Below are 18,471 nucleotides of genomic sequence, written 5' to 3'. Positions count from 1 at the left end.
GGATTCTCCCGGTCATTTCTACAGGCTCCATGTACTCCAACATCTTCATCTGCCATTGTTCAATAGTAGGCAATTCCTCCAACTTCCAGTTCTTGGCTATTAATACTCTCGCTGCTGTTGTGGCATAAATTTCTATCGCATTTCAAAATGTCTTTACCTAAAATGCCTAATAAAAAGGCCTCTGGTTTTTTCTTAAAGGTATATTTAAGAATTTTTTTCAGTTCATTATATACCTTTTCCCAAAAGTCTTTCACCTTAGGGCACAACCACCACATATGAAAAAAAGTTCCTTCTGATTGCTTACATCTCCAACACTTGTTACTTAAACCACGGTAAATTTTTGCCAATTTAACAGGTGTCAGATACCACCTGTAAATCATCTTCATAAAGTTCTCTCTTAATAAACTGCACACTGTGAATTTGATATTTTGACTCCACAACCTCTCCCAATCTTCCATCATGATGTTGTGCCCCAGGTCTTTTGCCCATTCAACCATTGCCGATTTTACCAACTCATCTTGTGTATGCCACCCCAATAACAGATTATACATTCTGGAAAGATTTTTCCTTTTCGGCTCTATTAATTCCGTCTCCAACTTGGATTTTTCTATCTGAAAACCAACTTTCTTATCTGCTTTAAATGTTTCATTGATCTGATGATATTGTAACCAATTTGTGACTTGTTCTTTCAGTTGTTCATAAGTTTTTAATATAAAATTCTGACCTTCTTGTATCAAAATGTCTTTATATTTCGGCCATTGTCGGTCCAAATTTGCTCTTTTATGTGCTTTAGCTTCTAAGGGTGATAACCATCTGGGTGTTTTGCTTTCTAAGAAAACCTTATATTTCATCCAAATTTTAAACAGAGAATTTCTAATTATATGTTTCTTAAATCCACTATTTACTTTGCATTTATCATACCATAAATATGCATGCCAACCAAAAACATTGTCGTGACCTTCCAAATCTAATACATCAGCATTATCTAATGTAAACCATTCTTTCAACCAACAAAAAGCAGCTGCTTCATAATAAGTTCTTAAGTCTGGCAGGGAAAATCCCCCTCTGTTCTTTGCATCTATTAAAATCTTATATTTAACCCTGGGTTTCTTTCCCTGCCAGATAAATTTCGTTAAATCTTTTTGCCATCTTTTAAAACATTCCATCTTATCAATAATTGGCAACGACTGAAACAAAAATAGCATTTTTGGCAGAATATTCATTTTTATCACAGAAATCCTTCCTAATAATGACAATTTCAATCTAGTCCATATTTCTAAATCTCTCTTTATCTCTTTCCAGACTTTCTCATAATTGTCTTTATAAAGGTTTATGTTATTAGCAGTCATATTAACACCCAGATATTTTACTTTCTTCACAAAGCTAAGCCCTGTTTGTGATTCCAATCTCATAATCTCTTGTTTACTCATATTTTTGGTTAAAACTTTAGTCTTGGTTTTGTTTAACTTGAAGCCTGCGACCTGCCCGAACTGTTGAATTGTTTCCAGTGCACACACTGCACTATTTTCAGGATCCTGTAGGGTTAGGACCAGATCATCGGCAAACTTTGTATTCTCTTTCTCCCACTCTTATTCCTTTAATATTCTCATTCTGCCTGATCATATTTAAAAGGACTTCCAGGACCGTAAAGAAAAGTAATGGGGATAGGGGGCACCCTTGTCTTGTTCCCTTCTCAATCCTTATTTCCTCTGAAACCACACTGTTAACAATGATTTTTGCTTTCTGCTCTTGATATATTGCATTTATTCCGTTCATAAAAATTACCTCCCATCTCCATTTTATAAAAGTTTTGTTTCATAAAGTTCCAAGATATGTTGTCAAAGGCCTTTTCCGCATCTACAAACATCAAAATAGCTCTTGTATTGCTTCTCTTTTCTAACCTTTCCAGCACATCCACTATATTCTTTATATTTCCATTGAGGTGCCTTTCTGGCAAAAAGCCTGCTTGATCATTGTGGATGTACTCCTTCAACACTCCTCTCAGTCCCTTGGCCAAAATACTTGCAAATATTTTGTAGTCTACATTCAATAAGGAGATTGGTCGGTAATTTTTAACTTGTGTTTTTTCTGTGTCCGGCTTTGGTATCAGAGTAATATAAGCTTCCTTCCAAGACTCAGGTGCCTTCTTCCCCTGTATTATTTCATTGCAAACCTCCATCATTGGTTGTATCATCCAATCTTTTAAAACTTTATAGTATTTTGCTGTAAGTCCATCCGGTCCTGGAGCCTTATCCAACTGCATATCCTTTATTGCTTCTTCTATCTCTTGCTTTGTGATGGGGTGATTGAGCATAGTTTTCTTTTCCTCTGGTATCTTACGCATTCCATTTTTCTCCAAAAACTGTTGGATCAAATCACTATCCTGTTTTTCTTTCTTATATAATTGCTTATAGAATTTTTGAAAACATTTCCTAATATCCTTAGGATCCTCGATGCTTTTTCCTTCATAATTTAGACTTGTAATAGTGTTCTGTTTCTGACGCTTCTTCAATTGCCAAGCCAATAACTTTCCGCATTTATCGCCAACTCAAAGGTTCTCTGTCTCAGCCATTTAATTTTCCACTCTATTCCAAATTTATCAAATTTGAAAATTGAACTTTTAGCGCTTTGATTTCTTTTTGTATCTGCTGGTCTTTTGGTTTACTCCTCAATTTTTCTTCTTTCTCTTTAATTTTTGCCAAGATTCTTTCTTTCTTTTCATTTGTTCTTTCCTTCTGATCGCATTTTGCTGAATCAGAAAAACCTCTCATTACGGCTTTGCTCACGTCCCAAATCACCCTCTTTTCCAATTCATATTTAAATTGATTTCAAAATAGTCTTTTAGGGTTCTTTGGGCCTTCTCAATAATTTTATCATTTCTTAGAAGCGAATCATTCATCCTCCATCTGAATGAACCTTGCAAAGTCAATTTTAATTCCAATTGAACCGAATTTTGGGTCTATCTGTACCTTAGTGATTCTTGGTGCCAAATCCTTTGTAATCCATATATAATCGGGTCTGCTCCAAGCCAACACCGCCTCTGAAAAGAAAGTTGCCTCTCTTTCCAGAGGATTGTGCAGTCTCCATGGGTCGATTAAGTCCAAGTTATCTGTCATCTCAAAAAATGATTTTGGTAGTCTTCCTTCATTCGAAAACTTGGTTCTTTGTGACCAATCCATTAATGTGGAGACCACACCATTCAAATCTCCCATGCAGATAATTTTGTAATCCAAATAGTCCAATAGAGTATCATGGATTCTTTTAAAAAAGTCCACTTTAGCATCATTCGGTGCGTAGATTCCCAGAATTAAGAATTTTTCTCCTTGCATGTTTATTTCTATTGCCACGTATCTTCCCTCATTGTCCTTGAAAAGTAATTTTGGATTGTACTTTTCCTTTGCGTATATCACCACTCTTTTTTTAACTTTGTCTGATGAAATAAAGTCCTGTCCCAGCTTTTTGTTCTGTAATACTCTTCTGTGGATTCTCACAACATGAGTCTCTTGCAAACAGATTACATCCAAATTTTGTTTAATCAATATATGATTTACCTGGTTCCTCTTGGCCTTTGAGTTAAGACCTCTTACATTCCACGTCAAAAACCTTAGCGCCATTTTTACTCTTTGTCAGGTATCGGTGCTGTTGCTCCCAATAGCTCTTTGTCGTCGTCCTGTTCAGGTCTAGCTGGTGGTCTTGATGACGGTAGTCCCAACCTTCCCAGAAGTGCTTCTTGTTCTTTTCCTGCGTCAAATTCCTCTGAATATGTATCCAGAAACTTTTGTTTCTCCTCCACTGATCTTATTCTTATCTTTCAATCTTTATACTTGAAGGAAAGGCCTTATGGAAACTCCCACCGGAAAAAGATTCCTTTTTCTTCAAAACTGTGGTCACGTCAGTATATCTCTTCCTCAGGTCAAGGAGGAGTTGAGGGATGTCTTTAAAAAGTATAAATTGCTGGTTGCCAATCACCAAATTCGTTGCGTAATGGAGTTCCAATATTTTATCTCTATCTTCCTTGGTTCTAAATTCGATCATACAGTCATTTACAGTTTTCCTTTTCTTACTTTTCCCACCAAATCTGAATGCTCTCACCACCGTTTTATTCAGCTCCTCCTCATCCAGATCCCAAAATTCTGCCAGCTCTTCAATTTAAAAAGTTTTAAAGTCCTCTTTTTCCAGTTCTGGTAGCGATCTGATCCTCAAATTAGTCTGTCTCTCCTTCAACTCCAGCATAGCCATCCGAATCTGCAATTCCTCCTGCTGTTGATCCACTGCCTTTAATTTGACATTTTTGATAGTATTGACTTGTACTTGCACTTCTGTAAGTTGTTCCTTAGTTTGCTTTATTTCTGTTTTCATAGAACCCACCTCCTTACCCAATCTGTCAAGTGTCTGTGTATTCTGACGCACCTCCTGAGAATTTTGCTTCAATTGTTCTGTGTTAGCATTCACACTTGCTGTCAATACTGCCAGCTGTGCTAAATTTGCTCCTCAAAAGATTTCACAGAGCCTTTTCTTTGATCCCTTCTTTTCACTGTCTGTGCTGGTGTTGTTTTATCATCATCCATTCTCAAGGTCACCCAGCTGCAGATGGTTTCCTAGGCTCTGAGAACTCCAAAAATCACTTTAAACTGTCAAAAGCACTATTTTTTATGGCCACTAGAGGGACCCTTGCTGTTCAGTCTGTAATCCCAATAGATAACCACAGAAGTCGTACTGTTTCACTTTCAGTTACAGGTGGGTAGCCGTGCTGGTCTGCCATAGTCGAAACAAAATAGAAAATTCTTTCCAGTAGCACCTTAGAGACCGACTGAGATTGTTCTTGGTATGAGCTTGGTATCTGAAGAAGTGTGCATGCACACGAAAGCTCATACCAAGAACAAACTCAGTTGGTCTCTAAGGTGCTACTGGAAAGAATTTTCTATTTTGTTTCACTTTCAGGCAAAGTCAAAAGAGTTACCAAAAGTTTTTGTACAAATCCAAAGTGTTTCAAAGTGGCTTTCTGCTCCTTCTAACCCTTCAAAGTCCTCCCAGGGCTTCCACAGGTTTCAAAGCAGCAGTAAATTCAAGTCGGAAACAATGTATCCAACAGTATACTCAGTTCTTGCATCACAATGGCTGCCCACAGACTGACCCGGCTTCCGTATTCCAGAGGGCGCGTGGGGCTTCCTCTTTCAATTTCGCCTTCAAAAACCACTCTTAAGTCCCACTTTCTTGCCCCCCCACTGGGTTTTACCCCTCAGGGGGCTTGCTTTTCCCAAACTTTAAACTTTTTATAAACTTCAAAAAGTTCTCGGCTGTACATTAAGTCCCGTTACAAACAGTCCTATCGCAAGCAGGGGGAGACGGACTTCCTTTTTACGTCTCCCTCCGATCCAAATCTTCTAAAATTTTCAAATAATGAATGCTCCTTACTTACAGAGTCCAAAACTTTCAATCCAATTTAAGGAAGGATGAGGCGCTCTTAATCCGCCGGCAACGCTGCTTCACAATGTCAGGCAAGCGGTTGATTCAAGCGCCCGCGCCTACCACCTCACCCGCTCTCGGCAGCTCTTATTAGAGCTTACCGGGGGGCAAAGGAGGCGCAAAGGGCATCAGCCGAATCTCCAAGTCTGCAGAACTCTCAATCTGCAGTTTAAACGGGCCGTATCGCAGTAACGGTACCCCAGAAGCCTGGCAACGTCGGCACCCCCCAGACTGGGAAGGAACCCTGCCGATCGGTAATGGCGCTCACCGGAAGTCCAATAGTTTATAAATTTTACCCAAAAGGTAGACCTCTATTATGATGGACTCAAATTTTGTCTTTTCAGTGATTGAACTGTCTTTCTTGAATCTGGATATAAGTTGAGAGTAAGCAAGCAGATTCATTGTAGAATTTTACAATTTTAAAATTCTACAAGGCAGGCTTAAATTTTAAAATTCTACAAGGCAGGCTTAAGCAGTACGTGGACCGAGAACTCCCAGAAGTGCAAGATGGATTTTGAAGGGGCAGAGGAACCAGAGACCAAATTGCAAACATGCGCTGGATTATGGAGAAAGCTAGAGAGTTCCAGAAAAACATTTACTTCTGCTTCATTGACTACGCAAAAGCATTTGACTGTGTCGACCACAGCAAACTATGGCAAGTGCTTAAAGAAATGGGAGTGCCGGATCACCTCATCTGTCTCCTGAGAAATCTCTATGTGGGACAAGAAGCTACAGTTAGAACTGGATATGGAATAACTGATTGGTTCAAAATTGGGAAAGGAGTACGACAAGGCTGTATATTGTCTCCCTGCTTATTTAACTTATATGCAGAATTCATCATGCGAAAGGTTGGGCTGGATGAATCCCAAACCGGAATGAAGATTGCCGGAAAAAATATCAACAACCTCAGATATGCTGATGATACTACCTTGATGGCAGAAAGTGAGGAGGAATTAAAGAACCTTTTAATGAGGGTGAAAGAAGAGAGCGCAAAATATGGTCTGAAGCTCAACATCAAAAAAACTAAGATCATGGCCACTGGTCCCATCACCTCCTGGCAAATAGAAGGGGAAGAAATGGAGGCAGTGAGAGATTTCACTTTCTTGGGTTCCATGATCACTGCAGATGGTGACAGCAGTCACGAAATTAGAAGACGCCTGCTTCTTGGAAGAAAAGCAATGACAAACCTAGACAGCATCTTAAAAAGCAGAGACATCACCTTGCCGACAAAGGTCCGTATAGCTAAAGCTATGGTTTTCCCAGTAGTAATGTACGGAAGTGAGAGCTGGACCATCAAGAAGGCTGATCGCCGAAGAATTGATGCTTTTGAATTATGGTGCTGGAGGAGACTCTTGAGAGTCCCATGGACTGCAAGAAGATCAAACCTATCCATTCTTAAAGAAATCAGCCCTGAGTGCTCACTGGAAGGACAGATCCTGAAGTTGAGGCTCCAGTACTTTGGCCACCTCATGAGAAGAGAAGACTCCCTGGAAGAGACCCTGATGTTGCGAAAGATCAAGGAGAAGGGGACGACAGAGGACGAGATGGTTGGACAGTGTTCTCGAAGCGACTAACATGAGTTGGGCCAAACTGCGAGAGGCAGTGAAGGATAGGCGTGCCTGGCGTGGCCTGGTCCATGGGGTCACGAAGAGTCGGACACGACTGAACGACTGAACAACAACAACAACAACAACAACAACAACAAGCAGATTCATATTTCTCTTCTTCTTTAATACTTCAGCATGAATTTGATCTGTTCTTGAAGACGAACCATATCTTGGTACAATATATAGTCGTACATTCTCCTCTTGGCTCTAATAAAAACGTTCCAGTGGTCACATTAACAGTGCAGGAGAGGGTATTTTTGTGTTTAATGTGGTGCAACATGATATTTGTGGTGCAGGTTGTGCCCCGGGCTATGATGTGTGATTTTCCGGTGACTTCTGGGTGGCCCAAAACAAAAAGGGTGCAGATCAATGAGGATCCGTGCTTCAGAACCAGGTTTTGGGGCCGTGGTATCACCACGAAACGGTGGATCCGTGTTTTTGTGGTGCAGGCTGTGCCTCTGGCTATGATGTGTGATTTGCCGGTGAGTCTGATGTGGCGCAGTGCAAAAGGGTGCGGATTCGTGAGGATCCGCGCTTCAGAACCCCGTTTTTGGGCCGTGGTGCGGCCAGGAAGCGGTGGACCCGTGTTTTTTGTGGTGCAGGCTGTGCCCCTGGCTATGATGTGTGACTTGCCGGTGAGTTTGATGTGGCGCAGTGCAAAAGGGTGCGGATTCGTGAGGATCCGCGCTTCAGAACCCCGTTTTTGGGCCGTGGTGTCGCCAGGAAGCGGTGGACCCGTGTTTTTTGTGGTGCAGGCTGTGTCCCTGGCTATGATGTGTGACTTTCCGGTGAGTTTGATGTGGTGCAGTGCCAAAAGGGTGCGGATTCGTGAGGATCCGCTCTTCAGAACCCCGTTTTTGGGCCGTGGTGCGGCCAGGAAGCGGTGGACCCGTGTTTTTTGTGGTGCAGGCTGTGCCCCTGGCTATGATGTGTGACTTGCCGTTGAGTTTGATGTGGCGCAGTGCAAAAGGGTGCGGATTCGTGAGGATCCGCGCTTCAGAACCCCGTTTTTGGCCGTGGTGTCGCCAGGAAGCGGTGGACCCGTGTTTTTTGTGGTGCAGGCTGTGCCCCTGGCTATGTTGTGTGACTTGCCGGTGAGTTTGATGTGGCGCAGTGCAAAAGGGGTGCGGATTCGTGAGGATCCGCGCTTCAGAACCCCGTTTTTTGGGCCGTGGTGTCGCCAGGAAGCGGTGGACCCGTGTTTTTGTGGTGCAGGCTGTGCCTCTGGCTATGATGTGTGATTTGCCGGTGAGTTTGATGTGGCGCAGTGCCAAGAGGGTGCGGATTCGTGAGGATCCGCGCTTCTGAACCCCGTTTCTGGGCCGTGGTGTCGCCAGGAAGCGGTGGACCCGTGTTTTTTGTGGTGCAGGCTGTGCCCCTGGCTTTGATGTGTGATTTGCCGGTGAGTTGATGTGGCGCAGTGCCAAAAGGGTGCGGATTCGTGAGGATCCGCGCTTCTGAACCCCGTTTTTGGGCCGTGGTGCGGCCAGGAAGCGGTGGACCCGTGTTTTTTGTGGTGCAGGCTGTGCCCCTGGCTATGATGTGTGACTTGCCGTTGAGTTTGATGTGGCGCAGTGCAAAAGGGTGCGGATTTGTGAGGATCCGCGCTTCAGAACCCCGTTTTTTGGCCGTGGTGTCGCCAGGAAGCGGTGGACCCGTGTTTTTTGTGGTGCAGGCTGTGCCCCTGGCTTTGATGTGTGATTGCCGGTGAGTTTGATGTGGCGCAGTGCAAAAGGGTGCGGATTCGTGAGGATCCGCTCTTCAGAACCCCGTTTTTGGGCCGTGGTGCGGCCAGGAAGCGGTGGACCCGTGTTTTTTGTGGTGCAGGCTGTGCCCCTGGCTATGATGTGTGACATGCCGTTGGGTTTGATGTGGCGCAGTGCAAAAGGGTGCGGATTCGTGAGGATCCGCGCTTCAGAACCCCGTTTTTTGGCCGTGGTGTCGCCAGGAAGCGGTGGACCCGTGTTTTTTGTGGTGCAGGCTGTGCCCCTGGCTATGTTGTGTGACTTGCCGGTGAGTTTGATGTGGCGCAGTGCAAAAGGGTGCGGATTCGTGAGGATCCGCGCTTCAGAACCCCGTTTTTGGGCCGTGGTGTCGCCAGGAAGCGGTGGACCTGTGTTTTTTGTGGTGCAGGCTGTGCCTCTGGCTATGATGTGTGATTTGCCGGTGAGTTTGATGTGGCGCAGTGCCAAAAGGGTGCGGATTCGTGAGGATCCGCGCTTCTGAACCCCGTTTCTGGGCCGTGGTGTCGCCAGGAAGCGGTGGACCCGTGTTTTTTGTGGTGCAGGCTGTGCCCCTGGCTTTGATGTGTGATTTGCCGGTGAGTTTGATGTGGCGCAGTGCCAAAAGGGTGCGGATTCGTGAGGATCCGCGCTTCTGAACCCCGTTTTTGGGCCGTGGTGCGGCCAGGAAGCGGTGGACCCGTGTTTTTTGTGGTGCAGGCTGTGCCCCTGGCTATGATGTGTGATTTGCTGGTGAGTTTGATGTGGCGCAGTGCAAAAGGGTGCGGATTCGTGAGGATCCGCACTTCAGAACCATGTTTTTGCGCCATTGCAGCCTCACGGAATAGTGGAAACGTGATTTTTTTTGGTCCTGCCTATAGATTAGTATTTGGTGTAGAGTATCATGGTGGTTTTATTTTGTTTCAATATAAAAATCATATGAATTCATGTGGATCCATGCCTCGGATCTATATTTTTGTGGTGCAGAACCCCGTTTTTGGGCCGTGGTGCGGCCAGGAAGCGGTGGACCCGTGTTTTTTGTGGTGCAGGCTGTGCCCCTGGCTATGATGTGTGACTTGCCGTTGAGTTTGATGTGGCGCAGTGCAAAAGGGTGCGGATTCGTGAGGATCCGCGCTTCAGAACCCCGTTTTTTTGGCCGTGGTGTCGCCAGGAAGCGGTGGACCCGTGTTTTTTGTGGTGCAGGCTGTGCCCCTGGCTATGTTGTGTGACTTGCCGGTGAGTTTGATGTGGCGCAGTGCAAAAGGGGTGCGGATTCGTGAGGATCCGCGCTTCAGAACCCCGTTTTTGGGCCGTGGTGTCGCCAGAAAGCGGTGGACCCGTGTTTTTTGTGGTGCAGGCTGTGCCTCTGGCTATGATGTGTGATTTGCCGGTGAGTTTGATGTGGCGCAGTGCCAAAAGGGTGCGGATTCGTGAGGATCCGCGCTTCTGAACCCGTTTTTGGGCCGTGGTGTCGCCAGGAAGCGGTGGACCCGTGTTTTTTGTGGTGCAGGCTGTGCCCTGGCTTTGATGTGTGATTTGCCGGTGAGTTTGATGTGGCGCAGTGCAAAAGGGTGCGGATTCGTGAGGATCCGCGCTTCAGAACCCCGTTTTGGGCCGTGGTGCGGCCAGGAAGCGGTGGACCCGTGTTTTTGTGGTGCAGGCTGTGCCCCTGGCTATGATGTGTGATTTGCCGGTGAGTTTGATGTGGCGCAGTGCAAAAGGGTGCGGATTCGTGAGGATCCGCACTTCAGAACCATGTTTTTGGCGCCATTGCAGCCTCACGGAATAGTGGAAACGTGATTTTTTTGGTCCTGCCTATAGATTAGTATTTGGTGTAGAGTATCATGGTGGTTTTATTTTGTTTCAATATAAAAATCATATGAATTCATGTGGATCCATGCCTCGGATCTATATTTTTTGTGGTGCAGAACCCCGTTTTTGGGCCGTGGTGTCGCCAGGAAGCGGTTGGACCCGTGTTTTTTGTGGTGCAGGCTGTGCCCTGGCTATGTTGTGTCATTTGCCGTTGAGTTTGATGTGGCCCAGTGCAAAAAAGGGTGTGGATCCGTGAGGATCCGCGCTTCAGAACCATGTTTTTGCGCCATTGCGGCCTCACGGAATAGTGGAAACGTGATTTTTTTGGTCCTGCCTATAGATTAGTATTTGGTGTAGAGTATCATGGTGGTTTTATTTTGTTTCAATATAAAAATCATATGAATTCATGTGGATCCATGCCTCGGATCTATGTTTTTGTGGTGCAGAACCCCGTTTTTGGGCCGTGGTGTCGCCAGGAAGCGTTGGATCCGTGTTTTTTGTGGTGCAAGCTGTGCCCCTGGCTATGATGCGTGATTTGCCGGTGAGTTTGATGTGGCGCAGTGCAAAAAGGGTGCGGATCCGTGAGGATCCGTGCTTCAGACCCCGTTTTTGGGCCCGTGGTGTCGCCAGGAAGCGGTGGACCCGTGTTTTTTGTGGTGCAGGCTGTGCCCCTGGACATTATGTGTGATTTGACGGTTAGTTAGGGGTGGCCCCAATGCAAAAAGGGTGCGGATCCGTGAGGATCCGTGCTTCAAAACCAAGTTTTTGCGCCATATTGTCGCGAGGAGGAAGCCATGGATCCCAGATTTTTGTGGTGCAGGCTGTGCCCCTGGACATGATATGTGATTTGACGGTGAGTTTGGGGTGTCCCAATGCAGAAATCATGAGGATCCATGAGGATCCGTGTTTTTTAAACAGGTTTTTGCACCATTGTGGCCCCACAAAACAGTGGGTGCATGATTTTTTTGATGCTACATATAGACTGAGATGTGTCTACAGTATCATGGTGTTTTTTTTTTCATTTGAATGAAAAAATCATAGAATTCATGAGGATCCGTCTAGATCCGCCTTTTACCCCTTTTCCCCCAAGATCCACAAAAGATTAAGACAACATCCCCCCCCCCCCCGCCGAGATCTCTCTACTATCAGGGATATAGGAAGCCCCGAATAGAGAACGCATCTCGAAGGCTGACCGATCTGAAAGGCGAAGGACCGTGGCGACCTCCCCCGCTTTCCCAAAAACTTGGAGGAACTTCGGACTTCACAGTGTAAACCAGCTTTGGAAAATTTCGACACAAATCAGATGCCTTCCAATGAATTACTTTGTATTCCTTCTCTCCTTTTTTTTAGCCTCAACCCCCCCCCCCCCCAAGAGCTATAGAAAGTGGTGTTTTTTTGTCTGTATGTCCTCGTAATGGTTTTGGAAACAATAAATAAATATTCCTAATGTAGACATTAAAAAAAACACCCTATAATACAAGGAAGTAAACAAGTAAACCCCACCGCCAATCGCTAAGCAACAATTATTCTTATTGCCCCGCGGGAGGAGAAAAAGAAGAGGAAGAGTCGGATCTTTTCGGATCGAAATTATATTCAGGAGCACAAGGAATCCTCCAGAATAAATTTCACAAGGCGAAACGAAAGAAAGTATAGTAGTTCGGAAAAGAAATGTTTCCATTCTCTCTCTCTCTCTCCTCTCTTTGTGTTTGTGTGTACTGTATACATGATATACATCATTAAGAAGTTCGCACACCAAAATCTTTCTGGGTGGCTTCCGGGGCTCCCTTTACGCGCGCCGTTTATGGCGAAAGGGGTCTACGACCAAGACGCGCGCGCCTATCAAAGTATCCAATTGCTCTCCGCTTTGGAGTTGGAGGAAGTTTGGTCTCCCAGGTCGGAATGCGGGCGGGCGCCCGCTTTGATGGGTGGGGGATGTCGTACATTGTCCAGTTTGGTTAATGATTCCTTAATCTTGCAGCCTTTTCCCGTTCAAGGGCTTAACAACTGATCCCGGTTTGAGACTGGGAGAGCCCTACTCCCGAGCCTACCGCCTCCGAAGGGACGAGACTGGCTACGGTGGTTCTGTTTCATTTTGGGGACATCTTTTCTTCTCTTCTCCCTCCCAGAGGAAATGTCTGAGTGTGTGTACAAATTCTATTACTCACTCACCCCAAAGACAAAAATAACCGCAGAAAGGACAAACTGGGCGAGGAACAAACAAACAAGCCCAAGTCACAAAACAGCAACATCAACGCTCAGCTCTCCAGAATCCCGTTGGGAACAACAGCTATATTAAATAAAGAAATTTCCATTCAGCACGTTGTAACTCGGCTTGACTTTAGAAACTTTCAGGCCCTGGTGATCCCACAGAAAGAAAGGGGCGCGCGGATCCGACATAGACCGTGAAAGATGTTGCTTCGGATCCCAACCTGTTGTTTGGAAGTTCAGCAGACTTTCAGAAATTTCTCCCCACGCCCCCAAAATCCACGAGGACTAGCCTGCTATTTGGCAACAAACAAGCACTATACACAAAATTCACACATGCATCAAGAGGTCACGTGCGTGTTAAGATGTGCTGGCAACGGCCGTGTCAAAAGAACCTAGAACTCGCATCTCCTCGCCAAGGGACAATATCACCTATTTTTAAATGTATTTGTGTTAGGGTGGTTAAAGTTTGCCAGGCGTGGATGGTGTAGCACTGACAGATTGAACTGGGCCAAGCTGGGTAAAAAAAAAAGGGGGGGGGGTTAGGAGAGAGAAATTGATCGTTTCTGGTAATATCTGAATGGTTCCTCCTCCCAGGATTTCGTCTGTCGGAAGGAGGGTAATAATAATAATAATAATAATAATAATAATAATAATAATAATAATAATAATAAAACAAAAACAACAATTTATTATTTGTACTCCGCCCATCTGGCTGGGTTTCCGATATCTTAAACATATTTATTTGGGAGTAACTCCTTTGGGGGGGGGGGAGTTTACCAGGAAGTTTACCCGGTAACTTTAGCTGCAGTCGAAACCCATTAGTATCCATGGTGCGCTGCCGATACTTCAGTCTGTAGGTTTGCTGCTATCAGATTTTAATCCTATATAATGGCAAAAGCACGTTTGAAAGGTGGTTACAAAGTTTCCGCCTCTACTTTGGTAGATGTATTTTTTAGTTTTATTTTACACCTATCACATTCAGAACAAAAACTGGACATTTAAAAAACCCGAAACACAAATATTATTTTGAAACAATAGTTTTGAAATATTTTGAAATAAATTGCCAGCGTTTCCATGATCGCCAGACTGTCGATTCCTAACCAAATGCTTGCTTGAGGCCACCCATTCTCTCTGAGTAGGTAACTTGAAGGAAAATTACCCCTCGCGTTATCCTTTCAAAGAGAGACCTAAGACCCCCGTTTAAAGCCAAAACGAACATATAACAAAAATCACAACAAAACGCTGTTTATTTTTGATTTAAGGATTGTTTTTTCTCTCCCTCTTTCTGGCTCTGCCTCAAATCCTTATGCTCCGAGAATGCTAAATCGCCTTCGCATTAGCCGTGAGAATAAGTTATTACAATCGCCAAACGTGAGCTGCTTAGAAATCAGACGCCCAATGGATACAGACATCTCCGCGCGTGATAGATGACTTTCTATTACCAATTTGAGGTACCTGGAGTATCCGGTGATGTTGCGCGCGCGCCAGCTACTCATCCAATTAGATCCAAGCGGGGCCTGCTCGCCAACAACTCACCTGTTCTTCTTCGGGGCGGATTCCTCTGAACTTTCATCCATTCAAAAGTTTCCATCTCTCCGCCAACCTCCAGAGGCGGACCCCTTCCCTCATCTTGGGCTCTCCAAGAGTCTCCCGAGGTGACGGGCTGAGCCAAGAGGGTTTCCTCTTGGCTACCTGAGTACTGGGGGTCCATCAGCCGAGCCCCGAAGGGATGTCCTTCTGGGAAACAAGTTGGGTACACCGAGGCAGAGGAGGAAAAAGAAGAAGGAGGAGAAGCGGGGAAGTCTCTGTCCCCATAGCTAGGTGGGTAGGGGGCACCGAGGGAGTTCGGATTGCAGCTGGAAGGGGGAGAACTAGTCACTCCGGATCTACCTACGACGGGAGGGCTGGGCCCAGCCCAGAGGTAATCATGGGATGGGCGAGGCATGCGAGAGGAGTGCTGGGGCTGGCTGGTTGGGGAGTGGGGAGGAGAAGGTCTCCCTGGGAAATCCCACCCCATCTCCTCGCCTCTGTCCCCAGAGCAGCAGCAGCAGCAGCGCTGCCTCTCCGGCAGTCGCTGCCTTCCAGAGAGTGTCCCCGTGAACTGCCCACTGCCCCCTGCCCCACACACCAGCTCTAGGAAGGGGCGATCCGTCATCCTGCCTCAATGGGCTTCCCTGCTCGGCGTCCCCCCACCTTTGGACCTGCTTTCACCATGTCAAATTGGACATTTCCCTACCCTAACCCCCACCCTCACCGCGCACTTCCCAAGGAGGCGGGGTGGGGTGGGGTGGGGGGCTAGAAGCCCTGCGCGCGGAGATTTGCGTGGGGGGGGCGCAGAGAATGTTGGCTGAGACAAGAAAGCCAGCTGAAATTCGATACATTGAGAGCCACGTGACGGGCGCTTGGCCAATGGCCAAGGTTCACTAAAGGGGTGGGGGGAGGCACTGTTTGATGAGCTAATGGCAGCAATTTGTAACTTTCAGTCTCTCTCTGGGCAAACACACAAGAGGGATATGAGAGAGAGAGAGAGAGAGAGAGAGAGAGAGAGAGAGAGAGAGAGAGAGAGAGAGAGAGGAGTGGTGGCGCTTCTGCAACTGATCTCTCTCTGGGCTGCGAGAAATGGACGCACTCATATCTCCTCCCCATCCCCATCCTGCTGGAATATCCTGCTGGAAGCTAAAGGTGAGTCCACTTTTATTCCGTCTGTTGCACCTTCAGAGCGGGTTGTCTCCTAAAGGAGCATCTCCTCCCCTCCTCCTCCTCCTCCCCTCTAAGTCCCCACACTCTCCCCCTCCTTCCGAAAGTGAATCTCGGTGCCATTAAGTACCCAGCCATAATACACCGTTTCATCTTAATTTAGCTGATGAAGTTTGCAATTACTTTTTGCAATGAAAATAGATGCGCAGGGTTGGGTAGCTGTGCCTGCATGTGCGCGCGTGGAGGTGGAGGTGGGGGGGGTAGGGTGCGAGGAGGAGCTGAAGTAAGCGAGAGGACCGCAAACTTTGTGACATCTCTCAAAAGTGGGGTGGGGAAGAGGGAGACGGAGACACTGCGAAACACGGCCACGACTTTTCCTGCAAATAAAGCTTGCATGTGGAGGGCCTGTTGTTGTTCAGTCGTTCAGTCGTGTCCGACTCTTCGTGACCCCATGGACCAGAGCACGCCAGGCACGCCTATCCTTCACTGCCTCTCGCAGTTTGGCCAAACTCATGTTAGTAGTTTCGAGAACACTGTCCAACCATCTCATCCTCTGTCGTCCCCTTCTCCTTGTGCCCTCCATCTTTCCCAACATCAGGGTCTTTTCCAGGGAGTCTTCTCTTCTCATGAGGTGGCCAAAGTACTGGAGCCTCAACTTCAGGATCTGTCCTTCTAGTGAGCACTCAGGGCTGATTTCTTTGAGAATGGATAGGTTTGATCTTCTTGCAGTCCATGGGACTCTCAAGAGTCTCCTCCAGCACCATAATTCAAAAGCATAAAAAGGAAAACAACAACAACAACACCCACCCGGATCTATTACAATTGCAAATGAAGGTTACGAAAAAATAAAATAAAATATTCGCAAATGTAACCTGTCTCTTGGAGGGGTGTTGTTGTTGTTGTTGTTGTTGTTGTTTTACATTGGCAGATTCTCCTGTAAGTTGATTGGGTAGGATAGTTCTAATTGAAATTAAAGCGACTGCCTGTATTTTGAGAGGGAATCCATGGAGCATAGAAAATGCAACAGAGGATAGGGGACGGGAGAAGTATATTTAAATGCCTACTTCTAATGTACAGTTAAATTCATCTGATGAATGATGGGGGGGGCAATAGCAGGTAGGGCCCACCCCCAATATTTTGAATGTAATAATGTTATTGGTTAGATAGGAATCTTTGAGCTGCAGAACCATATAGAGCGGATATAAAACAGTAATAACATCTCATCGTCCCTTAAAAATAAAAACTGGCTGTCCATGTGTTCTGTATTCCAGGCACGTTTCCTAGAGCCTACCATTCTTACTTCCAAGAAGTATTCATCTAAATCACTATTAATAAGGGACAGTTACAAGTTAATTGGCATTAAAATAATTCATTTCAATTTGTTAATATTAAATGAACAGATAGCACGCTTGCTTAAAACCAACTCATGTACAGCTTTTCTTTATTGGCACGATTATGGGAGAAGCGGGGGGGGGGGGGAGGAGAATTGCTGGAAGGTCTGGCGAAACTTATGTAGTGGTGAGTGCGTGTGTGGCACCTTTGATCATGTGATGACTGCAATATCAAGTGACACCCTACATATGTGAAAAGTTTAAAAGCCACCACAGATGGAACAGTGCAGAGGTTTTATATCCCCTAAAATACACTGCTGTTCACATATTCAGCTACAAGGACATCAAGTAAGTAATCTAGTGCTGTACATGTGAACCAGACTTGCAGTTTTGCCACAGGGAAGTTCTTCACAATTGAAAGGAATTCTTACACACAGAAATACACTTGAGTTTCAGGAATACATAAACGTTTAACTTCCCCATCTCAGAACCTGCTATAAAGCACCACCATTCATTAAAGAAGCTTCCATCCACTGAAGAAGAAAAATGAATGTTTCACAGGGCACATCCATGTACATATCACTGTTTCCCCCCCCCCCCATTTTTTTAAATTGATTTTTAACAAAGCACAAACAAACAACACATACAACAAAAAAAATTACAACAAAATACAAAACAAAAAAGATCAATAAAAACACTTATTTAGATCTATCTAACCCTCTTTTATAACATTGTACATTGACTTCCTCACGCCCTCTCTGTCTGCTTCCCTTGTAAATCATCTTTAGTAATTTCTTTACCTTTTTATATTCTCATATTAATATAAAAATCCACTTTCTCTTTTTTTAATCGCCTTAACATTACTTCATCTATAACTACATCTTGTCTAACTTCCATATCTGCTGCCTATCTGTTTCTTCCTGCTTGTTTTAAATACTAACTAATCTTAGCATAATTCTTTAAATATACTTTAAATTTGTTCCAATCTTTCTCCACCGCATCGTCCCTCTGGTCTCGGAGTTTCCCGGTCAGTTCAGCAAGCTCCATATAGTCCATCATTTTCATCTGCCATTCTTCTATCGTTGGTATTTCTTCTGTCTTCCAGTTTTTTTGCTAGTAAGATTCTTGCTGTTGTTGTGGCATACATAAAGACTGTTCTATCTTCTCTTGGGATTTCATAGTTTAGGATACCCAGTAAAAAGGCTTCTGGTTTTTTTTACTAAATGTGTTTTTCAACACCTTTTTCAATTCATTATATATCTTCTCCCAGAAGTCTTTTACTTTCGGGCATGTCCACCACATATGAAAAAATGTCCCTTCTACTTGCTTACGCTTCTAGTATTTGTTACATTGTCCATGATGCATTTTTGCCAACTTAACCGGTGTTAAATACCATCTATACATCATTTTCATGACATTTTCTCTCAGGCTATTATGTACACATCACTGTTTCATACATGAATTTCCTCCAGTGAAAAGGGATTTTTATTGAAGGTGATGCAGAATCCCTGTCATGGCTAGTTGCAGTCATCCAATGATGCGCATGCTTGTGAGGATGCACCCTGACTTTATAAAGATTTGAGCACCATGTGGAAAGCACTGGAAATTGCTTCCGTGGGCTAGTTCACG

The 18,471-nt window shown here is 45.0% G+C and overlaps 1 protein-coding gene across 1 annotated transcript in view; it reads right to left on the bottom strand.

Annotated features, from left to right (window-relative positions):
* The window catches only part of LOC117043024 (homeobox protein Hox-B1-like), a 30,808-nt gene extending 15,839 nt beyond the window's left edge, over window positions 1-14,969 (bottom strand). Inside the window, exon 1 of the mRNA XM_033142647.1 lies at window positions 14,351-14,969. Coding sequence (XP_032998538.1) covers window positions 14,351-14,969 — 619 coding nt within the window. The remainder of the gene's footprint in view (window positions 1-14,350) is intronic.
* Between the last annotated feature and the right edge of the window lie 3,502 nt (window positions 14,970-18,471).

This window comes from Lacerta agilis, chromosome 2 (assembly GCF_009819535.1).
Source record: "Lacerta agilis isolate rLacAgi1 chromosome 2, rLacAgi1.pri, whole genome shotgun sequence".
Classification (NCBI taxonomy): domain Eukaryota; kingdom Metazoa; phylum Chordata; class Lepidosauria; order Squamata; family Lacertidae; genus Lacerta; species Lacerta agilis.
The sequence above is the reverse complement of the archived record's forward strand: the minus strand, read 5'-3'. Positions and strand labels throughout refer to the sequence as shown.